We start from the raw sequence: 27,867 nt of genomic DNA, 5'->3' as shown, positions 1-27,867 counted from the left end.
CCATCTATAGGGCACTCTAGTCTAAATCCAGATATTACATCTAATAGGGATCAAACACCACTAAGCTTAGCTAAAAAAACGAGATCTAATCTAAGAGAAACTAGGTGGTTTTTCATTAAGAAGAGAAATATGCACCCAAAATTAGTCGAAGAGTGGACTTGAACCTAGGTGGCTGTGTGTATAACCACACTTCTTACCCAACCAATCGAGCTAGGCTCACTTCGTTGTTAGGCTTAGCTAGGCTACTTATATAAAAAAAAAAGCTTAGCTAGGCTAATTTTTATCTAGACCTAAAAATTAACCTCTTAATGCAAACTGGGGGACTTGGTTGCTGCACTGCACAGTCTACACACCAGCAACGTTCGACAGGCGTCAGCCCAACTGAATCCTCGCTCCTCTCCTCCTCTTTTCATCATATGCATCAATGCATGATTGCAGTTGGAGTTCCTATACCGCCTGCCTCGTTCTCACTGTCTTGTCTCACAGGCACAAGCAAAGGAGGAGATAGATTTCGCCATTGCCCTGTCCGGCTGTCCCGGCCAGAGAAGAGGAGGAGGCGGAGCCGACCCGGGAACAGAGGCAGGACACTGGACGCCCACATGGGCAGGGCAGCACAGCACAGCACAGCACAGCACCCCGGAAGCTCTGTCACGCTGAACAGAGGAGAGCAGAGCAGGAGCCCTGTAGACGGCTAGACTCCGGCCGCTGCTCTGGGCTTGGTGACAAGGCAGAGAACAAAATGGTTGGCAAAGTTACGAGAGACAGTTCGGGGGATAGCCTGTCTTGGGTTAGTCGCTCATAAAATTTATATCACATTAAATATTTAGATGCTAATAAAAAACATTAAAGATAGATTAATTACAAAATCAATTACATAGACGGAGGTTAATTTACGAGACGATTTTTTAAGCTAATTAATCTGTCATTAGCACATGTTTACCGTAGCACCACACTATCAAATCATGGACTAATTAGGCTTAAAAAATTCGTCTCGTAAATTAGTCGCAAGTTATGTAATTAGTTTCATAATTAGTCTATATTTAATATTCCATGAATGTGTTCAAACATTCGATGTGATAGGAATTTTAGGCGCCCTGTAGAAACCAAACACCCCCTTAGACTGTCTCCAACGAGCCATACATACTGCTACCCAAATCCATTTTACGTTCCGCACAGTAAAAAATGCCATCCAACAGAATAGCCAAAGGGAGCACCTATTTTGAGTAGAAGGGGAGATGGAACCCAAATATGCGTCCTCTTTCCGTCGTCTCTCTCCTCGACCCAAATCCTTGCGTCGTCGACATGCTAGGCCCGTAGGAGGCGGCGAGGAGCGTGTGGCACAGCGAGGCGGGTTCACGGCAGGGAGCCGTCGGCGCAATGAGGCGGGTTCGCAGCAGGGAGCCGCCGGCGTAGCAAGGTCCGCCTCGAGGCGCTGTAGGCGGGTACCGCGATGAGGCGGCAGGCACGGCATCACCCACGCTGGGCCCTGGTCGATCCGGGGACAGCCGAGCGATGGAGACGCGAAAACCTTGGCCGGCGTTGTCGTCTCGCCAGGGGCCAGCCGACGTGCCGAGGTAGGTCACTGCGCGCGTAGCGCGTGGATCGGCGGCGTTCGGGGCGAGGAGCGAGGAAGAGAGAGAGAGAGAGAGGGCAAGGGAGAGACCGAGAGAGGCAGAGAGAGAGGAGGTCGAGAGCAGAGAGAGAGAGAGAGGGAGGAAGGAGGCGGAGGGGGAGGCGGCCACCGGCGTGCCACCCGCAAGGGCGGCCATCGCCGCGCCGAGGTCCGGGAACCCCCGAGGTGCGCTCGCGCTGCCGCCCTGTCCGTTTCGGGAGATCGGGAGGGAGGGGAAGAGAAGTGACGACGAGAGAGAGAGAGAGAGGAGATGAGAAGATATTTATACCGGTGTACTATAAATGACGGGGGAGTGATTTGCGTTGGCTGACAGAGAAGCTAAATTTTGAGTGTGGACCATTTTTTCTGTGTATGACCCAAACCAGAGAATAAGTGTTATGTTTAGGTTCTCATTGCTGGAGACAGTATCAAGGGTACTGCCCTGCCTGCCGCCACTCTCCCCTCCCCCTGACACCTCTCCCCTTCTCCCTCTCCCTCTCCCTCCCCAACGCCAGCGACCCTGTAGGCACACACAGGACGACGCGAGCAAGAGTCTTGGCGTTTCTCGCGGACGTACCCTAGCCCGTGTCCAGTCCAGTTCGGGGTCCTCCCCGCTCGTCCGTCTCCTCTCCTCTCCTCCTGTGAAGAAGGCCAGGCCAGGACCAAGACGAAGACGAAGATGGTGGCCGGGTGCCAGAGGCTTCAATGTTCCCTCCTTCAGCTCGTGGTCGTGATTGTCCAACTCCAGGAAGCACCGCAGCAGGCCAGGGAAGCAGCAATGGCTTCTTCAGCCTTGCATTGATGGGGCGCCCAGAGCAAGCATAAAAATAAAAGTAAAATATAGCCTCTCCTACAACTCTACCAGACACACACAGACACTAGTATATTCGTCTTCATATTCATCCATCCTCTCTCATCTCCCTCCCAAGTCCCAAGCTCATCCATTCTCTTCCGAGCTTCTCTCTCTGTTTCTTCAGGCTTCACGCTAGCTGCTCATTCCCACCACATTCCCACTGGCTCTCTGCTCTAGCTTTTCCCCATCCTGCTTTGGCTCTCTCTCTCGGCCTCTTGCATCGACCGGCGGCCATCTCCGCACTCCATCCCGCCGCCATGGAGTCCTCCTCCCACATCACCGGGGAGGACGACGGCGCCGGCGAGGGCTGCAACAGCTGCGAGTCCGGCTGGACAATGTACCTTGCCTCGCCCATGCATATGCATGGCCACGACGACGACGCTGGTGGCAGCGGCAAGAGCAGCGGCAGCCAAGGGAGCAGCGTCGACGACGGCTACGGCTACATGATCAGCCGCGGCAAGAAGCAGGGCTACCGAGATTACGCCGATGCCGACGACGACGACTCCCTCGCGTCCGATGCCTCCACCGGCCCAGCTAAAGTGAAGTCGCCGTCGCCGTCGTCCCTGCCGGAACACCAACACGGCAAACAAGATGAAGACTACAACGATGATGATGGAGCACATCATGGCAAGGAAGAGCAGGAGGAAGGTGGCGGCGCACGCACAAAGTTCGGCGCCAGCTCCCGCAAGAAAGCTGCTGCTGGCAATGGCAAGGTGGACAAAGGAGGAGGAGACGGCAACTCGTCAAGGCGAGGCCACAGCAAGAGAGGCGGCGGCTCTTCAAGGAGAAGCTTCTTCCTCTGGTAAAACAAACATCGACGACTGATAGAAATGTACTATTACTATTAGCTTCGTTTCATTCACTGTACCAGTAGCATGAATCCTCCTTTTCGCCATTGCTCGTCGAGCTCGAAACCTTGCTTGCTGTTAGAAGATGAAGAAGAAGCATCAAGCAAGCATGCATTCATTCTGAGGAGATAGATCAACCAATGGGAAGGCTATTTTTTGGCCCATGTTTTTGCCTTCTCCATATGGCCATCTCCTCCTCGTTGACCACCCAGTAGTAGGTTCGTTCGTTAGCCGTTGCCATGTAAAAAAAAATCTACTGTAACCTCTTGTCATTGTTGTTCTTCAGTGCCCTGTGCTTTTAATGTTGCTTGCAATCTCCTTCTGTGTATGTAGATATTAATGAACGCTGCTCTAAGTCATAACCTATATACTGACCAGATGGATATATTTGAGGGTTCCCTCATGGATATATTTGAGGGTTCCCTCACCTCAAGTTATCGTGTAATCCCTCTGTCCCGAAATAAATCAACTTCTTAGCCACAAGTTGATTTATTTATTTTGGGACACAGGGGAGTACGGGGCATATGACAACAAACACAAGAAGAAGAGGAAGAAGAAAAAACTGCTTCCCTAGTACTCGTTCTCGTATCTTGAACGTCAGAGGAATGTGTGTGCATTGCATATTCTGTTGTCGCAATACAATATCTATTGTTAAGAAAAAGAGTGCACATGCTCACATGTTATCTGCCTAGCAAAATCTCCAACCATATATAACATCTCAGTAAAGAATAATATCCAGCAATCATCACTACCTAAGTTGAGCTAAACATAAAGGAGCAGGAACATGTATCGATCACAGGCAAACGTTGCTATGCTAGCTGCTGCAAGCTTGCCGAGCCAACAGCCTGCCAACTCACATTCCTCGAGCAGATCGTTGCTGAGAGCAGGTGACCTTGGTGTGGCATTGTAGCCTCAACTCAACTGATCATTTGTTGGCAATGCATGGCATGGCTGCCCCTGCATGCCCATCTATCATGCATGTGGTGAGTACTAGTATCCTATCCTATCCTATATGACAACGCGGCAGAGGAACGTGTTATGTGGCCTAAACTCCAGAATGCAGGAATATTTGTCTAACCACACCCACTCATGCAGCATCAACATAGCAATTGCTGCACATGCTGTGGACAGGGTGGACACAATGATTTGCCTATCACGCAGGCCAAGCTAATTAATGGCCATAACCAAACCTACAATGATGTAAGCTGGTTTAATTAGCATGTCTCTACAACAAAACATCCCCCCTATCCCTGTGTATGTATTTTTTTTCTGCCACACCAAATCAACAAAAAGCATATAAAAATATGCATGCCTCATGTTCTAGAAGAATATATGAAAAGAACAACACGAGTACAGCTAATGCACCTCTTTTTTGCACCAATCTCCTTGCATAATGGTGGCAATGAGCTGCTAGACTTTATACAAGAATTAAACAAGGTATGGTTGCGTCTCCTAATGTATGGTGGCAGCAACATGCTGCAATTAAGCCTCGCACACCAATAATTCTCCATGAACGAACTTGATTATGATGCGAGTCTGCACGGCCCAATAAAGCATGCAGACAACAGAAGAAGATGCACAAGGGAGTCCAGCTATCACCTGCTATTCCCATGTATGATTCTTTTCAATCCAGAGCAGCAAGTGTCGAAAGGCGACTTTGGCACTGTTCAGGTAGTAGTTCTCGGTGGGAAGAATAATGCAGGCAAAGATACGCCTCTGGAGTCTGAACTCTGAACAGCAAGGTGCCATCCTCATCCCTGGAACAGAAACATTCAACAAGAAGCATGCCAGCAAGAGCTTGGCAGCCTCTCTTCAGGTTCAGGAACAGGATAAAAATGGGAATTGGTAGTCACACTCACTCGACACTACAAGTGCCAACTGAAAAGAAAAACAAAACAAGCAATTTTTCAGAGATGGAAAAGGAAAACAAAGATCCATCAGAACTGCAATGCTCATATACAATTACTGTTCTATACAATTGCAGAGTAGGAGTATATATAATCTTATGTCCTATACAGTTCTACTGTCTGACCATGCTGCCATTCTGCCCGTTCGGCTGGCTGGAGCCGGCTGCTTCCTCCTCACAAAACCCTTGTTCATCTTCCAGCCAGAACATTGTTTTTCTCTCACAACAAATCAGTCGAAAACAGACCAGCCGGCTTTAATCCAGCTCAGCCGAACGGGATACAAAAAGAGCATTTTTTGGACAGAAAGTAAAAGGAAATGTTCAGAATCTTGATCTGAAGTTACTCCTACTGAACATGAACAGGGACCACCTGAACACAAACTCTGCAAGATGCACAGGAAGTCGTAAAAGGAGGCAACAAAGCACATCCCTTGTCAGTCAGCGTCATTTAGAAATGAAGAAGCTCATGAGTCATAAGCCTGCAATTCATCAGAACATCATAATATTTGACTTTGAGTGTATAAACCTGTCCAAGTCAGAACATCAAGGTGAACCACAGTTGTTTCAGAACTGTTTTTTTCTGTAACTTTTTCTTAACGTATAAAAGGGCATGACCTGCCGTTTAATTAATGAATTAAATTATAGAAAATTTTCTATTATGGACAGCATGTTCAATTAAAGCAAAGCAGGACAAAAAACTTAACCAATGCCGAGTTCTTCTCCATCTATAAAAATGGTGACATTTGCATCCACTGAATCTCAGATGCAAAATCATTAACATACAGGAACTAGCTTGAAAACACAAAATTACAGATTCAGTTGAAGTACACTGCGTAGATTATATAATTACTAAGTAACCGAATTGTTCCCGTGGACTAATTAGTACGTAGATCTCTCTTTAAAAAAACAGAAAGGTGGAGAGGATTTCGAGATCTTAGTCGATTGCTTCCCAAATTCCAAACAAAGAAATCACCCCCTATTCATTCCCCGAGCAGTCGGTGGAGCGGATGAGCCGATGAGGGATGACCCTGACGGTGCGGAGCCAACGAGAAGCACGTGCGAACCATCGAAGGGAGGGGCCGAAGGGGCAAGGGCGGCGGCGGCGAGAGGAGCGCCGCCGCGGCAGGGCTGAATGGCGGCTGGTCACGTGGAGGAGTCGAGTCGGAAACGACCAAGGACACCTGCAAAATCACATCGTACTTTTATGTGAAATCCGAGGTCCCAAATTTAACTACAGTCTACATGAGTCGGAGACTCGGAGTACATCTCCCACCCCAAATCCCAGGCTTATAGATATTTTGATTTGAAATGATAGTGGTTCAAAGATAACATGGTTGCCTAATGTACTTCCGTTTCAATTTACAGGTCATTTTGGTTTTCTGGATAGGTTTGAATAGAAGTACTTGGAAATCCGCTGTTGATGTACCTGAATCGTGACTAGGGTCTCTTCGTCGGTTTCAACTCTAGCCTATCCTACCTTGTTTGGGACTGATAGGCTTTATTGTTATTGTTATTGTTATTTAGTTTTCTAGATATATCTAGACATATATCGTATATCTAAGTGCATAGCCAAAGGCACGTACCTTGAAAACCTAAAACAACCTATATATTTGGGACAGTGGTGGTAACTACTATGTCATAAATGAAAAAAATACTTTACAAACAATTATTCACCTTTAAATAAGAAGTTCAATATACTTCAGCAGTACTTTTCAGTAAATGAACAATGTTTTTCTCTCACAACAAATCAACATAAACATCAGCATAAACTAAATTTCAGCGAAGCGAACGGGGCCATAGATTAAGAAAAAAAATATGAGCAATATGATACAAATTTTGGCTATAGCTCCCGGTTGACAAACATTCGTTCGATAATGGCACTTGAGCATTTCTCAGGCTATGTAAGCATAGTTATTAGGATTGGATCAGATCAGCAATCCAACCGTAAAAGATTGAACATAATATTCATTTAAAAAATGGCGTAATCGGATTGTTAAAAGTCGATTGAACTGGCCGGTTTAGTACGAATCCATAAAGGAAGGAGTCTCCTCGTCCTCGCACACCAAGTTACCGCTCCACGCCATGTTTGGAGGGTCAATGCCTCTTGAAAAGTCACAAAGATCTCAAGGGCTTCAGCTCATAAAGATTACAATGACACAACCACCCAATCACTCAAGCTCTAAGGCCTAATCCTTGAAAGGATGAAAAATGGAGTGTCTCTTGGCTTTTGATGTGATCTTTATGCACTTGAGAAGGTACGCAGAGTGTAGGATCACTTGCTCTATCTTCTTTGAGCACTTCCACTACATCAACAAAGCAACTAGGAACACGCAACCCATCCACCCCAAGTATCTGTTGGAAACTTTAGTAACTTTCTGTGCACCACAGGACGATCTGTCGGGTCCCAAAGATGTTGCACCGTATCATCCGATGGGGGCATACTCTTCTGCCGACCGTTGCCACTTCATGCATTGGCATTGGCATTGTTATCGTGTTCGTGTATGCAACTTTCAAACACTTTATCTATTGTGCACAATCTTCATAGGACTTATCCAATTGAATTTGATATATGACCCAGATTGGGTAGCTTATTGCACCCACAAGACAAATATATGTCACATGCTTGGCAAACACGTTAGTTTCATTGATTACTTATGTTATTAATTTATATCTATACCTAATATTAATTTAAAGCCAGAATTTCATTCTATTTTTCGTCTATTTCCTCCTAATTACCCGGACACTAGACAATCTATTTCATCATGTTTTTTTACATGATCCGGATTTATGACCTATACTCATGTGATTTAACGATACTTGCGTCTAAGATGATGGATATATGATCCGATTCCAATATATACTAAGTTGTACCCTTCGTATCTCGTTGTGACCCGAACTCATAACCCACGGTCGTACAACAACTCTCGTCTAGCGATGATTTATGTTCCGTTGTAATGCACAGGTAAATTTGCTAGTAATAAACAAAAATACCAAACGACCATGCTCGTGTTGACGATAAAAAGTGATCGGAAGCATGAATTATTCTTGGGCAATGTTCTCCTCACCACGATCCAACATTAGGCATTTTCAATGTACCTTTGGTGCTAGGGGTTTGATTTTGCCATGGTTCCACCTAAAATATTTCGAACTATACATACCGTCCGATCTAAAATGAACTGTCCAAATCGAATTTCTGGAGAATGTCCACCGTTTTCATTTGTTTTCATCGTTCACTCGATAAAGATTGACAAGAAAGTGTTCTAATGGTGAAGGATTCTAAGTCTGCGTTTTTTATGGTTGTCAGCGGCGAGTGGCTTTTGCGGGTTTCAAGCCTTATCGGGCAAGAGTGTTTGCAGATCTTATTTTTTTCTTTCTTTCTTTTTGGTGCGATTTTCGAGTTCCTGCAAGCAGTCAACGATCAAAGGAAGTTGAAGAATTTACTCTTATTTTGAGAGATTGTCTTATATCGTATTGTCTTTCTTTTATAATGACCTTTGTTTTTTTTTAAATAATATCAGTTGTGAGGCACTCAAAGAGTGCCTTTATATATCTCCTACAATCTCCTTCTCCTTTTACGTATTACATACAACTAAAAAGAGCAAAACGAAACATGGACAATTTTTCGTGGGACAAAGTTTTGGTGTCGTCCTAATGCCATACTTGCGATCCCGCGACTCCGTGGCCAGAAATCACGCGCGCGACCATGCCGGCGAAAGAAGGAAAGAAATCGGTCTCCCCTCGCTCATGTGATCCCGGCTAAAAAAGGCAACAGAAATCAATCGCCTGCTCGCCGTTTCTATCGCGATCGCCTCCCTCCTTGCCCTTGCTCCTCCGTCACACGGCACGTCGTCCAGGGCGCGCACGACGGCTTCGCCTAGCCGTGGGTGCCCCGCTAGGGCGCGACGCACAGCAAAAGCACCGCCCTGAGCCACAAGCCCGCGATCCGGCGCAGCCTGCCGTCGATGTGCATCTTGCGGCGCTACCACGATGCCTCCACTCATCAAGCATGCGCGGCCATCAGTCTCCACCTCACTCCATGCTGCTTACCTCCAACAGCCGCAAGTGCCTCCAGCACCCGGCGAGCAGGATCCAAGATTCGGTCGGGGTCTCTCTGCTCACAGATCCGCGATCGGCACTCCTCGTGCCCCATGATGGAGTCCTCCGTGTTAAGATCTATTATCTCTTCTCCTGCACAACTAAAAAGAACAAAATTGTTTGGTGCGACTATTTTTTTGGGTCGCTCTTCCCTCCCGTCCGTGCGTTCCGCGTCGCGCGAGGATACGGCAAAGGAAGGTCAATCACCGCCGAATAGAAGGGAGGTAATCACCGGGAACGTTAACGTCCACCCCGACGCTCTGCCGGCCAGTGCGATCCGCACTTCTCCCTCGCCGCCGCGGCCGGCCGCCGCCTCCTCTCCCTCCCCGTCGCATCCGCGCCGCGCTCGCCCATGCCGCCGCCTCCTCGCGATCTCCCCACGCGCGCGGACGCGAGTTCGATTCCCCTCCCCCTCCACCAGGAGTGCAGGGCAGCCCACCACGCCGGCCAAGTTGGTCACCAGGCCAGTGCTGGCCCCGCCGCCAGGATGCCAAGGAGCCGGCCACCAGGGCGCCAGGGAAGGGGAGCGAGACGTGAGGAAACCCTGGTCTCCGGATCCGCCACGATGGGCTGCCTCGGCGGCGATGCGGAGCCATAGGGCGCGAGGCGGCAGCCACGGTTCCTGTGCCCTCACTCCCACGACAGCGGCGGCGCCCCCATCCTGCAGCGGCGCGGACCAGATCCGGCGGCGGCACCTCTCGATCCTCACAGGCGGCGGCACCCTCCTCCGAGCACCAGCAGCAGCGCTCTACTCGACGTCAGTCACGGCGACGGCTTCCTCTCCCCGACCGCCGCCATGCTGCCTGCGCCCCCCGCTTGGTCGCCTCCCTCTTCCTCTCCCCGGCCAGCGACGCTTCCTCTCCCTCGGTGCCAGCGCGCGTGGATGCGGCGCCTCGCCCCGCCACCGCCGATGCAGGTGCCCTGGCTCCGTCCACCCCTGTCGCCAGGCCGGCGAGTGAGCCACGCCTGCTGCCGTGCTGGTTGCCGCGCCGAGCTGGGAGGACGCCACGCCGCCGCGCCTGCTGCCACGCGTCTTCATCTCTGCCCAGGTCTGGTGCACCCCAATGTCTATGTCGCCGCTGTCTTCGACTACATCGACGCCGTCGAGGTTTGTGTCCCCTTCTCGGTCTGGATCTGGGGTTCAATCTCCATGGAGTTGTCGTGGCCCTCCATTTTCATCTCTGACCAAAAACCCGGCGACCTGGTGCCTACATCAGCAGGCGTCTCAGGGTTCAGGTCCGCCGCAGGGACATCAGAGTCGAGGCCTCTCCATTGACTCCCCTGCCTCGGCTATATTATGCTTTCAGTGCTAACTGGTGCAGTTTGTTGTTCATGCCCTTTATCAGTTTGTTGGTTAACTACAGTTTCCATTTCTTGGAAAAAACATGCATCGTTAGATGATGTTCACTGGATGAATATAGCAGTTTTCTTTCTCTTTTGGCTTCTACATATGTGATATAGCTACGTTGTATATTTGTTTGTAGAGACTTACAGTTTGGGTCCAAAACTAAGAAGGACAAGTCATGATAACAAATACACATGTTTAGATTTTTACTCTCTTCGTTTCTTTTTAGGTGCAGTTGTGTATGCTTCCATTTGTTTTCATGCCGCACACTACCTGCTACCCTTGCTTTCATGCCTATAGCAATTAGAATTTTACTCTCTTCGTTTCTGTTTATGTGCAGTTGTGCCTGGCTCCATTTGTTTTCGTACCACACACTACCTGCTGCCCAATTTCATGCCTATCGTAATTCTACATGGTCAACGCAATACACTGTTCTTTCTACAGGCAAGCAACAGCATGCCTCTTTAGTTAATCTGCAGATGACTCAGATACCATACTGGCCTGTAGATTTGAAGGATGGCCTGCAGCTATTTTTGGCCTTTTATCCTTTTCTTGCCTATCAACGTTTCTTATCATATGCTTCCACCATCGCCTCCCTTCCAAACCATTTTTTTTTTACAAATGAAGGTTTCCAAGTCACTGTTAGACATGCCCAGTTCTCTGTTGTTTGTTATACATGGAGCATTTTTCCGAAAAATGATGTATGACGCCCCCATTCCTCCTACCTGCTCAACCTGCTGGTATTATTGCTCACCTATTTTAACGTTTCCTTTCATCTCCCCCCTTGTGTTTTCCTTGCTCTGTTTCATGCCTCATGATTGCAAACCACTAGCCCTAATGGATGTGTTACGAAACACATTATGTTCATGTTTCTTATTGAAATCATGATAACTTTCCCCCCCTTTGCTTCTCTTTGCTATCACATTGACAGTTTGCTACATAGGCTCTTTATTTTCCTTACTAACTTTGTACAATTAATATCTAGGTATGATATCCTATTTCTTACAAGTCTCTGCCTACCTTACATAGTGCAGATATAAAATTTTGGACTATACATCCCAATTTTGTGGTCCACAAGGGAGCATGTTAGTCGATGCCGGCATTCAGCTACCCAAGCTAGAAGGAAATACTTCTACTCCAGCAAGAAAGGCACTCCCTGCCTTACTCCATATCTCCATATTATCACGATACATCTAATGACATGTAAAAATTAGATGAATAATAGTGATAGTCAACGTTCCAAAGAGATGTCTCGTCATTTTGTTATTAATCATGTAAATAATAGCTATGCAAAATTTTACCTTTGCTTCGTACATTTCTATTGATCTCTCGGTACCATGTCAATACTAGACACGGTAAACACAAAAATATTTACCCTGTTCAAAGCGTCACTTTTCCTTCAGGTGCTCTAGCTCCAAATATAATATACTTATTACATAATGATCTCTCGGTACCATGTCAGTTCAAGAATTTCCATTTTCAATATAGCTAAATAATATTATATTGCAGTGTTTGATATTATCACACTGCAACTATTGTGCATGGAAAAAACACTGGCTAAGCTCGTTGATAAGTAAGGTTTGAGAAGAGGTTTACGCTATTTTTTACTAGCTATCAGTATAGGGATTAGCACTGCCTATTATATTACTCTATTCTTAAATACGAGTAGTAGCTTGTCAGTTTGAGTCTCTATTTGCAGGTGACATTACTACATTAGCAGCATATGTATTTGGTTCCAATCAGTTCTGCAGTAGGCGACCTCCGTCACCACCATGCATGGCCGTCCTGGTGTTGCGAACGCGACTAGGAAACCTAGGGGTCTTCTTCGGGCGCGGCTACGTGCAGCGCATGTCCTTTGACGAGGCGGAGCTCGCCGTGGGGTTTTAGGGTCTCTACAGGCTTGTGATGGCCGAAACGGAGCTTGCTGTGGTGGTGCTCCAGCCATGGCAAGCCTTCGGGGCGGTTCACTGGCACCGGCATTCCAGAGCGTTGTGGGCTCGACAAGGCCGTGCTCGTGCGAGTGCGCGTGTGTGCGTATTATGTACCATGACAAAGAAAAAGGTGGGGCCTTGGGCCTCGTAGGTGGAGAGACCACGACGGTGGCCATGACGAGCACATACCGGCGAGTGAGGCAAGCTTGGGGGCTCACTATGGGCTTGAGGTGGCTAGAATGGCGGTGCAGTGGCGAGGTGTGGCCGTGTGTTATCTTATCGTGCGATCCGTGTATTTTTAGTATAAAATTTTTTCTGTCCCGTAGCAACGCACGGGCACACTACCTAGTGATCACATAGTCATAGATCTAGCTGGGTACATCTTGTAAATGGATAACATGTCCCAGTACGTGAACTAGACAGAGATTAGAGGGAGGAGTAGTGCTAGGTTACCGACCATCGTAGGCCTTTGATCCAGAGGCGTTGGCCGTGACGATGAAACATGCTCATCGACCGTCGTTGCCCTCGCGTAGACACCGACACAACGACCATGGCCGACGCCTCTGGATCGAAGGCCTACGATGGTCAGTAGCCTAACACTACTCCTTCCTCTAATCTCTTTCTAGTTCATGTATTAGGATATGTTATTTATTTATAAGATGTACCCAGCTAGATCTACGACTACGTGATCATAGATCTTAACACTCTGGCGATGGCGGCTCTGGTTGGCCGCCGCCCTCGGTGGGGAACTGGGGATGGCGAGTCCCGGCCCTTTGTCAGCGCCCGTCATATATCTCTAGGTAATTCCCTTACTCATCAGAAAGTTGATGTGCTGCTGTCGCTCATCTGTCTTGCCATGCTGCTCCTCAGCGCGCTGCTTGCGCCGTTCTTCTTGGTGTCATCCTCGTGGCCGGCATCGGCATGTGGCATTAGGATTTAGGATGCGAGGAGTAGGCTGGTTTGACTATTACGTGATGGTGCTGTAGTGGACGGCGGGCACCATCTGCTGCGAGAGCACCTACAGCGTCTCTCACCGCCGTGGCCATGTCCTTGTCCACGTCCACGATCACCTCCCTGGAGCTGCACACAGCGTATTCAACAGTATGCTCATGAGGCATATCCTACCGGATGTTAATAGAAGTTTTTTTATGCGATTTGTGCTTGCTTCATAATCTGAGCTGGCCTCTCAAGTCTGAATAATGATAAGATTGGTTGCACCTTGGGGTTGCGATTCAATCGGACAACTATTGCTTGCATGTCAAGTTCACCATTTTTATATCTTGTTGCAAGTAAAAGCAGAGCTCGAGCTTAGGATGTCTTGTTCTGTAGTTTACCGCTCAGTTTATTTATTAACTCTTTCTCTTTCTCCAAATTCCAGACCATTTTCAACAGCACGTGTCAGATTGCAACGCAAGAAATTAGGATTTTTTTTTATATGAAATGGGCTACAAAATCAAACTTGTGATCTGGTGATCCAAATCCAACTGTTGAACCATACCCTTCCCACTAGGGAGGCTGTGCTGATTCTCTTCTCTACTCCTAAAAAACCTCAAAGGAAATAATTGTCTCAGGGTGACAACTTGTTAGATAAAGACTTCTGTGCAAACGTTTTGATTAACTTGCCTCAAATCAATAAACATCAATATTCTATTTTGCTTGCACTGTGGTTATTCAGTAAAAAATGTGGGTTTCAGGGCAGCAAACCTCGAGGAAATTGGTGAAAATTCAGGCAGCAGTCCTGTCAAGGTCGACGTGCGTGCACCATATGTTTAGTGTTTGTTTGCTAGGCAGCATTGTTGAAACTGAAACCTTAATGCTATTTATATGCAGTGACGCGTGATTGTCAGCCTCATACGCGCCTTCGGTTTTTTTTTTCTTCTGATTTTGGGTTTCAGACCGAATTACATGTTAAAAAATTGAGAAGAAGTCAAGCAGGAATCATTTGAGATCACCGTGCATGATATGGTTAGTTCTGGTTCGCTAAGCACAACTGTCAACACTGAATCCTTATGTTGTGATTGTCGTAGGTGCCTTATAATTTATTTCCTTTCTTCTGAATTTTAGTGTCATTATGATCCAAGCATGTATATTTATGTTTCTTGCAGATCAATTTATCACTGATTTTCAACATTAAGCGTGGTTTTGGTTGTTGAGTAATGTAATGTTAGCTGAGCTTTTTTTCATAAAGAAATGCTCGCTATGTGTTACTTTAGTTTACACCTTTGTCAGAGGTTTAGTGTTATTGTTAAGCACTAGATGATGTAGACTGTTTACAACTTTAGAGTGAATTAGGATATTCTATCTGAGCTTACAATTCTGGTGTTTGGTGTATATAAAGCCCCTGTTTTGTTTGGTGTATATTATTGTACAGTCAAAAACTACTAGAAGTTAATGGAACGATTATCATTGTGTATAGCATTTCAATTCAGTGAGTATTGTGTATGGCACTTCAATTCAGTGAGCATTTGCAGTAAGACCTCTTTGTCTCTGCATTGTTTGGTGTCGTCAACGGCAAAAGATGATGAGCTTGCAACCTTTGCTTTCCTTTTCATTTGATTTAGGAATGACAAATGATTGTTAGACTGCATGGTAGGCAAATTGAACGCCAAATTATTCAATACACTTGCCTTGATGCTGTGACCCACATGCAAAAAATGAATCACTCATTGTTGGGTGTCAGCTTAATGGCTCTGTTCGCTTCTCTTATAATTCGTACTTTTCAGCTAGTTTTTTCAGTCATAATAGTGTTTTTCTATCACAACAAATCAGCTGGAACCGTGCGTCGTGGGCGTGGCTCTTGACCTGTGTCCAACCTCGGCTCTCGACCTGTGTCCATGCTAGCCATAGATTGCTTTGGGCGTCACAGGCTGTTCTTGGCCGACGACGTGCAGATGTTAGCGTCGTCGCAGGTGGGACAACAGCGGCATAGGCAAAGCGATCGCCATGAGCGTGGCCTGGCCAGGGTCGGATGGTTGTTCCCGTCGCAATGATCATAGCTTGCAATTTGATGCCTTGTCATTCCTTCAGTGATGACTGCTGATCTGGTAGCCCTTGCAAGGGCAGCCGAAGAATGGACATCGGGTTAGTAAGGAAATGCTCGTATCACGCTTGCAAGGACATACTGGAGTCATGATCTAATTAATCATGAATGGTTAAGCTGATTCTTTAATAGCAGCATATAAATGTATCACCCTTGATACATGATATCGGTCCACAATGGTGTGGTCAGACATTATTTTATTCCCGTTGCAACGCGCACGAGCTATTTAACATAATCTATGTCTTAGTTTACAAATGTTGTACTATTGCCTATTTGACTGTGCTTCTTTTTCACAGAACTTATCAAGGACGTAAAGTGGGATAAAACATCAAGCACTAAGGTAAGGGGTGAGCAAAATTAGCTTCTATTCATGAATCACATGTTTTTCCATACCACTTAGTTTAATCTACCTGGACAGTTGGAAAACAACAAAGAACATAGAAATACCTCTATATTTTAAGTTTTTCTTTTGCATAAATTGTTTGCAACATGTGGTTACATGTACACATCATCTCCTAATAGTACTATATAAATTGTTTCAATGTACTGATTTGATTCTTAACGTCTTCGTCTGACATCGTGTTCACAAGCTTTACTGCAGCATGTAGCCCGCGGGTTTGCAACTCTGATATCCATGGCCTGAACTCGCTCTTTCTGAAGCTCTTGTGTCATGGGCCATGAGATTCATAAGGACAATGTAACTTTGTCTGTCTTCGAAAATGATGTAAAACTCTTGAACTATCTATCGAGCAGGTTTGGACTATAGATGGAATCAGGTGGGAGATTTTCTCCCTCTCCGATGCCCCATAACAGCAAGGTTAAATTACTCGCAAGAAGTAAACATTCCGGGTACTATATTCATAAGTTTTATTGCTATTATTTGATGGCAATAGACTTGAGAATAAGATAAAATAGCAGTTTAGTTTGGTAACATGGATTGCATATTTAGATGATGCGAAGGGCATATTCGTATCTCATTCTTATAGTGCTGATGTCAGGCAAACTCTTGGATTTAACTTACATGGTCGCAGTGAATATACATATTTCTGCAACGAGGATACCTTCAAATGGAAATTTATCCGTGAAAAAAACATTACCAGATGACATAGATGGATAACTAACTCAGAGTCACCGTCGCTTGCAATAATAATACATATGATTTAACTAATTTCTATATATTGCTGATGGTAAATCTTGCCACAGGCACTCAAGTGGATATCTTATTCTACAGATATGTCTACGTGGAATAGACCTAAAGCCACACATATTTATACGGTGAGTATAACGTACGTTGTTTTAAGGTTTTGTGAGAGATTTTTCAAGACACGGAGTGTTACCCGTGACATGCATTAATATTTTTATATATACTCGAATCTGTGTACAGAATGGTACAAAGATGTGACGGAACTTATTTGTGGATTTATTGGCGCACAAAAAATGGATATCGGAGATTTCTTGCTGCCGATATAAAACATTATCTTAGCTGCATCACGAAAAGATCTATACAGTAGAGTTTGTGAGCCTACGATGCCACACTCTTTATTACTATATTAATTTTACGAACTTTATTTTTTTTATTAAATATCACTTTAATATTGTTATTTTATCGTACGGATAAGTATATTTTAATACAAAATCCCGTAGCAACGCACGGAAGAAAAAAATTGACGAGGTCCGCTTTCATTGGTCATCGGTCAGCAGCATTCCCTCTTCCAAATGCCGTCCGCCCCGTGGCCTCCCGCTGCCGGAGCGCCGCCGCCGCCGCCGCAGCGAGCGACGCAGGGCACGGTCTCCACCGTGGCGCCGGAGCGTGGACCCGTCGAGGTACGACTTCCCTCCCTCTCTGTCTGTCGCTCTCGGGCCCTGGTCTCCACTCAGCTCGCGCTCACGCTCAGCTCACCTGACCTCATCACCTAGGGTTCCCGATCTCCGCCCGCGAAGGAGGCGGAGGCCACGGCTCGGCTTCCGTCTGCGGACTACTACTCGTAAGGCCCTCTCACTTGCTCCCCCTCTCTCGTGCTCTGTGTTTGTGCAATTGTCGCCCAGGACTTGTGCAGCTACGTCGGGAACTGCCTAACTGGTTCCGGGTTCACGAATTAAGCGCATTTCCGAATGTTGTCTAGTCTTGCTAGGATGGTTTCCTGCAGCTTTTTCAGCGAGTAGAATTATCCACGCTCCACGGCAACAGTGCTGCTGACACATACGTGCGCTTCTTTGTATGCACTCGTGTGCCCAATTGTGGGTGCTTAATTGATACTGCCAAGTGCCAAATGACAAGAGTAGTCCCTAACGTACATGAATACTTTGAGATGATTTAGGTCATGCAGTTTCTTGTTTGCTTTTCTATGTAGCTCAGAGTTTGGGAAACTACATTGCATGTGTCCAGGACCAATGTGGCAATGTGTCCAAGACCAGGATGTTTTTGTCAGATGTTTTGTGTGGTTCGTTAAAAAAAAGACATTTCTATGAGATGCAGCCATATTCGTATTTCCTATCCAACATTCCTGCCGGAATAGCAATCTTTTCTGCCATGGATGAACTGGCCGTGGCAAGCTTTGACTAATGAGTACTAGCAGTTTTGTAACTGTCAATATAATTTCTGTTTTTCAATAGTAATTTGAGGATTGCTTGGTCTTTCTGGTTTGACAGTTAACTTTAACAGCACATTGCATTGAATACATCTCTGCGAGTTCATATGGCTACACAAGTTGTCAATAGTGCAAAACAAGAATGCCTTTACTGCAACCTGTGTTTCTGTCAAAAATCATGTTAGTTCCCCCTGGGACTACAAAACAAGCTTTTAGCCCATGGAAGGCATCTCAATTCATATTTTTCACTTAAAGTCTTCTTCTGCTCCATTTGTCTTCCTAACAAATTGACAATGGATCGTTGCGTTCATCGAAAAAATAGTAGACCCCTACTTAGTGATTGTTATTGATAATGCATCTTTTCAATAATTTGTTACATTTTTTTACAACCTCATTTTATCTAATGTCTTTAGTTGTGAATTGTGTATTCTACTTGTCAAATTAAGCTGTTCCTTGGTCACTGTGAAAACCATGAAAGTTTAAATGTTCTTTTTATTACTCTGTATAGAGAGCTAAATACCCTGGAGCATGTAGAGAAAACCAAAAAATATCAGGGTAAGCTTGCAGCACGGTTGAAGGCCAAATATTTTTCCAACAGGACTTTTGAAAAAGGTAATTTGTTAGAACTGAATGGCCTGGTAAATTAAGATGAACATTTGTTTCACTTATTTTGTTTCAGACAATATAATCTGTCAGTTATGTTATCCAGCATTTTCTGTTGATATGTAGTTCATCATATTTCAGGATGTGCTACTCTCGAATCAAGAAGTCAACTTAATGAATTGAAATGAAATGTGTTAGCACTAAAATTCACTAGGTATGAGTAAAATCTTCTGGAGTCTACGAATCCATTGTTTCCAAGGCTAGTTCATATTGTATAGAGAAGCCAAGGGGAGCCAAGTGATAAGGAGACAGTTGAGGAATGGCATTTCAATTTACAATGAGTTGAATACAGTATGTTTTATTGGTTTCAATTTCAAATGTTTGCATCAATCTTGAGGCACATTTGAAGGCGTTTATGGTGCACTTACCAACAAGTACATGTAAAAATGCCACTCTCCTAATCTGAAAAGTAAGTTGACAACTTGACATACTAATGATATGCAGACTGAAATCCAGTATTTCCTTAGTGGCCAAGCCTAATGGTACTGCAAAATTCTGAATAATCATAGCATGAGTCTATGGATCACACATTATTAGCTGATCAATAACCCGATGCTTTACCATTATGTCATATTGTAGTTCCATAAGAAATGAATTTATGATTGCTTTCCGTGCTTTGTACAAAAAAGACAAGAAGTTTGATAGCCAACTTGTTTTTTCTCCCTTTTTTTTTTCTTTTTATACTGACTGGATCAGTTGCTGCAAGTGGAAGCTCTATACTGCCAATGCAATCATATGTGTAATTCTGATTCTCTTTACTGTTTTTTACCATGCTGTGAACAGGATACGCATTTGAAGAAATTGTTATAGGGTCCAAGACCATCCGGCTAAGCAGGTAGTGTTCTCTTAATTTGCTTCTTGGAGTACTGATCTGAAGTTTCACTGCAGCAACCATATGTTTTTTTTTGTTTGTTTTCAGGTGGCCATTTACAAGGTTGTTTGCAGATCCAACAAAATTTTGCCAAGAGAAGAGCTCGACTGAGAAGGACATTTCTCCATCTCTGGCTGGTGAAGCCATGTCAAATGATTAAGCACCTCATTTAGCTGAAGAAATATCTAACTCCTGGCATGTGGCAACTATCCATCATGACCACCCGATGGATAAGAACCCAGTAGTTTGCATCACTAACTTCTATCTGTTATCCTTAAAATCAGTGATCTGGAGCTTGTATATTTTTAACGGGACCAAGTTAACCTTATACAGTTTTGAACCAAAGGCAAATTTCGTTTTGTAGACCTGTTTATCCATTGCCTATATCTATGGAAGTACACTGATATTGATATTATTCCTCCACAGGGATGTTTCAACTTTTCACCTGATACGGGTGTCATATCCATGATCTTTGCATATTTTCTGATTCCTTTTCTTCTGAAATGATGTAATTTGTAGGGCACTAGCATCTTGTCTCCTAATATTCTGTTTGCAGTACCAACATCCTAGCACTCTGATGCCAATTATTGCAATGCATCTGCAACATCGATGGCAAGCTACAGCTTGCAATCTCTAAGTGCCCCCTTGGAATCATGATGAGCAGCAGATGGATGAACACACCCACACCTGAACTGCATCAGCTACTCTTATCTTCATGCAACTGTGCTGTTGCAGGTAAGACGCCTCCTGGGACTGGGAGGGACAGTTTGTTGAAGTGCTCAGCCCTCTTGTACTTTCCAGTTGTTTCTTCCTGCTATAAGGAAAGCTCCATGCCCATCACTGTGAGACATGGCATGGTGGATGGTGCATTGGTGCTTCTTCCACCGGCGCCTGGTGTGAGCCAGTGCCCCAGCCCCCAGCCCTTTTGTTCACTGTTGCTTGGGCCCTGTGATGTGAGCATCTCACGCTGGTGGCTACCTTTGACCCCCCGTGTTCACACGTACCCTTGGACAGCCTGAGCTGATGCCGCACTTGCACTCGCGATGCGGCCTCAGTGCTCGTGCACAGGGGCCGTTCCTATCTTCAGCCACACAATTTTGCAGTTGATATCTATATTTTTTTCTTGTTTCTGGTCAACTGGATTTTATGTGGGTTGTTGCTCTGTCAAGAGTTCCTGACCATAACCCACATTATCTACATTTGACTGTGAAATGCCTGTGCCTGGAGTTCATGCTCATTTTTCGCAGTTGAAAACTGTGTACATCAGTATATGAGCTCATAAGCCATGCCTCCAAGAGTACATACATATAAGTTGGAGCCGTGTCATCACTAATCAGTTGCACTGAATTATGACAAGTCTTCTTGTACTTGCATGCCTTAGTTTTACGGTTTTCTTTGAAACGCCGGACTTGTACTGGCCTACCGCGAACACAGTAAAATCAGGAAGCCTTGCCCTTTTGGTACAGCTTATTGCTAATAAGCTGGAACAAGAAAACAAACAACACGTTTCTTTCAGCCTTTTCTGGTTATGCTTCTTACAACTCTCATTTGTACTAGAACGCAAAAACTAGATAAGACCAATTTATTTTGACAGTGCTTTTTCTTCGTTTGTATGGCTTCCCAGAAGCATTTTTTCTGACTGCTCTACCAAATAGGGGCTCATTACTTCATTAACAGGTTTGCAAGTCGCAACTCGAAAAATAGCACTACCATGATATCCACGTTAACTTATCATCCTTAAGGTAACAAATACCAAAAACACTAGTAACTCTTAAAAACAAAAACAAAACTGGTACGGGTACAAATATTGAATCGGGTGAAGGTGTACATCTCTCTCCTTAAATTAATTATCCTTGTCACACATGTTCTTATTATTAATAAATATATAATTATCCTCTCGAGTAAAAATTAGGTCGGTGTCGACAGAATATCGTCGACAGTCCTCCGAGGGGTATCCCACGAAGGTAGATTGATCGGCAGAGGAGCGTGAGATCAAGAACAAGAAGGCAACAGAGACACACGAGTTAGACAGGTTCAGGCCGTCAATACGACGTAATACGCTACTCTTATGGTCTGTTGGTTTGTATTAGCTATCATATGATATTGCGTGACCGCATATATATATATATATCTTGATGTAGCATGTCCGCTAGAGGACTCCTACCTCTTCTTATATACTATGGAGGGATAGGGTTACAAGGAAAATAGCCTATTCGGTACTATACAATATCTTAGCACGCCGAGCAGCGTCGTGCACACCTTGATCTTGTGGGCTGGGCCACCTCTGATGGTGCGGCTCATGTCATGTCTTGTGGATACCGGGGGCCATACCCCCACAGCTAGTCCTCGAGCCTGACAGTAGGTGACGTAGTCACGTGGTGCCAGGGTCAGAAAGTAGAAGACCAACCGAGTAGGCAGCCAGTCCCCGGGCGTAGCTCGAGATGAGAACACGCACATTCATCGTAAGGTGAAGTGTGTCCACTTAGTCCCCGAGCCTACTGGAAAAATGAAGAATGAATCTTGTAGCAGGGTCAAAGAAGTCTGAAAGCTTGCCGACGTCGTCTGACATGCGCGTATCAAGACCCCAGACGTCCTGCCCAAGAACAGCACCCAGATCCGAACAGCATGGAGCAGCTTGATAGCACACCGATGAGACATAGCAAGATCCGAGCACCGAGGAGTCCTCGGCGTAGCTGGCGATGTCCGAGCACCGAGGAGCGAGGAGTCCCGATGTCGCTGGCGACGTCCGAGCACTGAGGAGCGAGGAGTCTCCGACGTCGCTGGCGATGTCCGAGCACCGAGGAGTCCCCGACGTCGCTGACGATGACCGAGCACCGAGGAGCGAGGAGTCCTCGGAGAAGCTGGCGAGGTCCGAGCAGCGAGGAGTTCTCGGTGTCGCTGGCGATGTCCGAGCACTGAGGAGTGAGGAGTCCCCGGCGTCGCTGGTGATGACCGAGCACCGAGGAGCGAGGAGTCCCCGACGTCGCTGGCGATGTCCGAGCACTGAGTAGCGAGGAGTCCTCGGCGTCGCTGACGATGTCCGAGCACCGAGGAGTCCCTAGCGTAGCTGGCGATGTCCGAGCACCGAGGAGCGAGGAGTCCCCGGCGTAGCTGGCGATGTCCGAGCACTAAGGAGCGAGGAGTTCCCAGCGTCGCTGGCGATGACCGAGCACCGAGGAACGAGGAGTCCCCGGCATCGCTGGCGATGACCAAGCACCGAGGAGCGAGGAGTCCCCGACGATGATCGTACACCGAGGAGCGAGGAGCCCCCGGCGTCACTGGCGATGACCAAGCACCGAGGAGCGAGGAGCCCCCGGTCGCTGGCGATGGCCGAGCACCAAGGAGCGAGGAGTCCCCGGCGTCGCTGGCGATATCCGAGCACCGAGGAGTACCCGACGCAGCTGGCGATGTCCGAGCAGCGAGGAGTTCTGGCGATGTCTAAGCACCAAGGAGCGAGGAGTCCCCGACGTCGCTGGCGATGTCCGAGCACCGAGGAGCGAGGAGTCCTCGGCGTCGCTGGCGATGTCCGAGCATCGAGGAGCCCCTGGCGTAGCTGGCGATGTCCGAGCACGAGGAGCGAGGAGTCCCCGACATAGCTGGCAATGTCCGAGCACCAAGGAGCGAGGAGTCCCCGGCGTCGCTGGCGATGACCGAGCACCAAGGAACGAGGAGTCCCCGGCGTCGCTGGCGATGACCGAGCACCGAGGAGCGAGGAGTCTCCAGCGATGACCTAGCACCGAGGAGCGAGGAGCCCCCGGCGTCGCTGGCGATGACCGAGCACCGAGGAGCGAGGAGTCCCCGACGTTGCTGGCGTTGATCGAGCACCGAGGAGCGAGGAGTCCCCGGCGTCACTGGCGATGACCGAGCACCGAGGAGCGAGGAGTCTTCGGCGTCGCTGCCGATGACCGAGCACCGAGGAGTCTCCGATGTCGCTGGCGATGTCCGAGCACCGAGGAGTACCCGGCATAGCTGGCGATGTCCGAGCACCGAGGAGTTCCCGGTGAATCTGGCGAGGTCCGAGCACCGGCGTAGCTGGCGACGTCCGTGCGGTGAAGTGTGTCCACTTAGTCCTCGAGCACAAAGAATCCGAGGGCCGAGGAGTAACCGACGTAGCTGGCGATGAAGCACGAGCGACGAACATTCTAGTCAACTGGTCGGCGGCGAAGTGAGCATTGACTAGAAGCGACCGGTGAACAGTCCGATCAACTGGTCGGCGACGGAGTCCATGAACCGAGCGGTCTAACCAGTTGATCGGTGGAGAAGCCCGAGCACCAGGTGATCCGATCACCTGGACGATGATCCTGCATTACAAACATGTAGAACGGGTAGTACATGATGTAAAGATATATGAACTCCGGAGAAAAAATAGTGTATGTAGTTTGGCGATCAGTTGGCATAAAGATATATTTATATTTAATATAAACTGCCCGAACAGTTAGTGTGTAACTGAGTCTCCAGCCCTAGCTAGCCCGTTAACCATAACACGGAGCGCGGAGCTCGTGCACGTGTAGGAGGAATAGGCGTGACCAAGGAGCCGTTGTCGGCCACCCATAACGCAGAGCGCGGAGCCCGTAGCACGTATAGGGAGGAGCCGAAGACAGGGCATCTATGGAGGCGTCCGAGCATCAACAGGACTGTTCGGGGGTTCAAAAAATTGTTTGGAGAGCAAATATGGAGAAAACAGTTCGGAGAAATATTATGGCGATATAAAAAGATCAGAGAATATTTAGAAGAATATTAAAGCGTGACTTAGCTTTAGACGGAACGTCTGGTCGGTGACGCATGGTGTTATCTGGTTGGCGTTGACGGTGAGCACCTGGTGGGCGGTGAGTTGTCGGTGAAGACGACCTCGGAGGTGGTTCCGAGATCAGATCTGCTGTCGCGGGGGCTGGTGTAGCCAGCGATGAATCATCGTCGTGGACCGGCATGGATCTCCACGAAATTGATGATGAGAACGCGCTGTTGATTTGAGGTCCATCTGGCTCGCCATGGATCAAGCGCACACCTCCTACCTGGCACGTCAACTGTCGACAGAATATCGTCGGCAGTCCTCCGAGGGGTATCCCACGAAGGTAGATTGATCGACAGAGGAGCGTGAGATCAAGAATAAGAAGGCAGTAGAGACACACGAGTTAGACAAGTTCAGGTCGTCAGTATGACATAATATGCTAATCTTGTGGTCTGTTGGTTTGTATTAGCTATCATATGATATTGCGTGACCATATATATATGTATCTTGATGTAGCCTGTCCGCTGGGGGACTTCTACCTCTCTTTATATACTCTGGAGGGATAGGGTTATAAAGAAAATAGCATATTTGGTACTATACAATATCTTATGGTGCACTCTAAATAGCACTGTGCACACCTATCTTGTGGACTGGGCCACCTCTGATGGTACGGCTCATGCCTTCTTGTGGATACCGGGGGCATACCCCTGTAGTCGGATAATGCATTCGATCATTCAGCAATATTGATGCTGCTGGTGTTGTTGTTGCATGGCTCCGCCTCCGCCTCCGCCTCCGCCTCCGATGAGCCGGCAGCGGCGCCCTTCTCCGCGGCCGCCTGCAGCAGCAGCTGGTCGAGCTTCTTGGCCAGCTCGGCCTTCTCGTCCCTGAGGCGCGCGCTCTCGCGGCGGGCGTCGGCGCAGCTCCTGAGCGCGCGGTTGAGCTCGTCGAGGAGGCGGCGGTTGGCGCCGCGGAGGTGCGAGACCTGCGCCCACAGCTCGCTGAGCTGCCGCTGCTTGCGCATGCGCGACCGCCGCGCCGACTCCCGGTTCGATAACAACCGCCGGCGCCGGTGCTCCTCGTCGGCCGCCGCCGTCGTCATCACCGCGTCCAGCTGGTAGCCGCTGCTGCCCGCGCCGTCGGAGCCGGAGCCCGACAAGCTGGGCGACCCATTGTTGCCGGCGAGGTGCGCTGCGGCTTCCCGGACGATGGTGTCAAGCTCAAAGCAAGCCGCGTCGCCGCCGCCGTCGATGATGGCTAGTAGAGTAGCATCGTCCTGGAAAGCCGACTCCGGCTCCAAGGACGGCGCCGGGAAGTAGGCCGGAGGCGGCAAGGCCATGTTCATGATGTGGTGGTGCTGGTGCGCGGCGAAGGAGGCGCTCGGAGGGGACAGGAAGCGGAGGCTGGCCACCTCGCCATGGAAATGGTGGTACATATTGCTCTTCTTGTCTTGCTCTCTTCTTCCTTGCTAGTGCTTGCCTGCTTGCTTGTGAATGGTGGATCGAAGAGTCAGCTACCTAGCTGTGGCTTGTTGGCTAGCTTGCTCTCTTGGTGCTCTGGAGAAGAAGGCCTGGGTTGGTGCGGGCCTTTTATAGTGAGGCACACAGACACACAGTAGCTTTTGCTTGCTTACCTAAGGGAGAGAAATAATCTCTCTCTCTCTCTCTCTCTCTCTGAGTTGTGTTCTCTCTATCTGGGACTGAGAAAGAAGACTTTGGTTTGGTCCACCGTATTATATTAAGCTAGTGTATGTAATTTATATTTTAATCATTTTCTCTTTTAGTTTTGAGAATCTTGTCGATCCAGTAGAGTTTGGTAGCTTGCATGCAAGTATATATATAGGCATATCGCTAGTGATCGAGCTTTTGAGGCTAGGCACAATTGGCATCTCCAAGAAGAGTACTCCCATCTGTTTTAAATTTGTAGATCCTTCTCCTATAGATCGCTTCTTATCCTGTCTTCCAAAGATAATATTTGGATGAATTTTCTATTTTTATATTTGTGCATACGACTTGACTTGAGCCAGCCAGGCTCATCTCAGGAGAAATTAACTCTGGAAATATTCATGCCAAACCTCCGATCCGGCTGGCTTTTCGTATTCTCTCGCTTTCGCTGTCGGTTACCACCACGTTTAACTTGTCGAGTATAGATTAATGCATGCTGCATGCACGACCTAATAATCTATGCAGAAATCTTTTTCAGCTGGGAGTGGTGTGAAATTCACAAGAGACAGCCACTTGCTGGCTGCCTGGCTTGCTTGCTTGTTGATAGGCACTGTGACACTAAAATATATATCAACGTTAGTGGAATATATGAAGTAATTCTTACTTTGCACTATATATTTGTTATTAATTACAGGTACATTTATATATATAGGGTGATCGACTGGCATATAAAGTGACATCAAGGTTAGGTAATTGGACGTGGCGTTCTGTCCTTGTTCATTGTAGCGGCCGGGAGGCAATGACCATTTGTCCACAAATAAAAGTTGCGAGTAACGTTGCATTATTTGTGGCTGGGACTGCCAGCAATTGGATTTGTATGATGGGAAGAAGAAGGTGGTGACGCCATCCAAGTGGTCGCTTTGTGCAAAGGCTGAAAGGCCGAAGGGCAGGGGGCCATGAACCTTTTCGCTGATTGAGGTGCTTGTCCATTGCAACGGACCCACCCTCCTATAAATATTGTTAGGTCACACTCGAAATGGATAATAGAGATTTAAAGAATAATATAACTCACTCCAGTTTCAAATATAATATATATATATATATATATATATATATATATATATATATATATATATATATATATATATATATATATATATATATATATATATATATGCAATGGTCACTCTATGACCACGAATTAACCGTACCTCATTTAATTAGGTTACTTGTGGTGGAACTTAACTATCGAAGGGGTATGGGACGTGCTCTTCATCAGCGAGGCGCATATGGTGACTTTGTTAATCTTAAGATCTTTTTTTGAGATACTCATATATAGGGCTCTGTACTGTGTTTAAAAAAATCTAATTGTTTTTAATACTGATGGTCAAAGTTAAAAGAAGTTTGCCTGACCAAAATGTAAAACGGCATATAATCATAGGGAATGATGATTTAGTGATGACTGACATCATAGCTGTTCTGTGTATGTATATAACTATAGTTGTGTGTGGATTGAGGCATTAAAAGGGTGGTGTTATACATATTTTGTTGTTGGATCTCGCTATTTTGTGAAAAATTATGAGCAAAATTATAGAGTACATATCTTTGTGGGAGAAGAAAAAAATGTGGATAACTACAATATTGTAATCTACGAATGAAGTATTAACGGTACATAATCCACGGATAATATAAGCACCAACCCTAAAACTGAGCTGACTTACTAAA

The 27,867-nt window shown here is 46.8% G+C and overlaps 4 protein-coding genes and 1 long non-coding RNA gene across 5 annotated transcripts; 4 read left to right on the top strand and 1 right to left on the bottom strand.

Moving 5' to 3' along the window:
- Nucleotides 1–2,554: 2,554 nt before the first annotated feature.
- On the top strand, nt 2,555–3,416 carry LOC136499093 (protein SOB FIVE-LIKE 4-like). The gene has a single exon (XM_066494786.1). It carries the CDS (start codon nt 2,723–2,725, stop codon nt 3,269–3,271), a length of 549 nt encoding a protein of 182 aa, XP_066350883.1. The 5' UTR covers nt 2,555–2,722; the 3' UTR covers nt 3,272–3,416.
- Nucleotides 3,417–9,057: 5,641 nt separating this feature from the next.
- Nucleotides 9,058–12,027, top strand: LOC136501242 (uncharacterized). The gene is made up of 2 exons (XM_066496743.1): nt 9,058–11,399; nt 11,694–12,027. Exon 1 carries the CDS (start codon nt 9,182–9,184, stop codon nt 10,271–10,273), a length of 1,092 nt encoding a protein of 363 aa, XP_066352840.1. The 5' UTR covers nt 9,058–9,181; the 3' UTR covers nt 10,274–11,399; nt 11,694–12,027.
- Nucleotides 12,028–13,304: 1,277 nt separating this feature from the next.
- Nucleotides 13,305–16,466, top strand: LOC136500636 (uncharacterized). The gene is made up of 3 exons (XR_010770067.1): nt 13,305–13,390; nt 15,927–15,970; nt 16,221–16,466. It is a non-coding gene; the product is annotated as an uncharacterized lncRNA (long non-coding RNA).
- Nucleotides 16,467–17,307: 841 nt separating this feature from the next.
- On the top strand, nt 17,308–20,187 carry LOC136501750 (uncharacterized). The gene is made up of 5 exons (XM_066497284.1): nt 17,308–17,454; nt 17,548–17,615; nt 18,727–18,830; nt 19,665–19,716; nt 19,801–20,187. Exons 1-5 carry the CDS (start codon nt 17,347–17,349, stop codon nt 19,910–19,912), a joined length of 444 nt encoding a protein of 147 aa, XP_066353381.1. The 5' UTR covers nt 17,308–17,346; the 3' UTR covers nt 19,913–20,187.
- Nucleotides 20,188–24,918: 4,731 nt separating this feature from the next.
- On the bottom strand, nt 24,919–26,798 carry LOC136501973 (bZIP transcription factor 2-like). The gene has a single exon (XM_066497475.1). It carries the CDS (start codon nt 25,911–25,913, stop codon nt 25,212–25,214), a length of 702 nt encoding a protein of 233 aa, XP_066353572.1. The 5' UTR covers nt 25,914–26,798; the 3' UTR covers nt 24,919–25,211.
- Nucleotides 26,799–27,867: the final 1,069 nt, after the last annotated feature.

The sequence above is a fragment of the Miscanthus floridulus genome, chromosome 13 (assembly GCF_019320115.1).
Source record: "Miscanthus floridulus cultivar M001 chromosome 13, ASM1932011v1, whole genome shotgun sequence".
Classification (NCBI taxonomy): Eukaryota; Viridiplantae; Streptophyta; class Magnoliopsida; order Poales; family Poaceae; genus Miscanthus; species Miscanthus floridulus.
The sequence above is the reverse complement of the archived record's forward strand: the minus strand, read 5'-3'. Positions and strand labels throughout refer to the sequence as shown.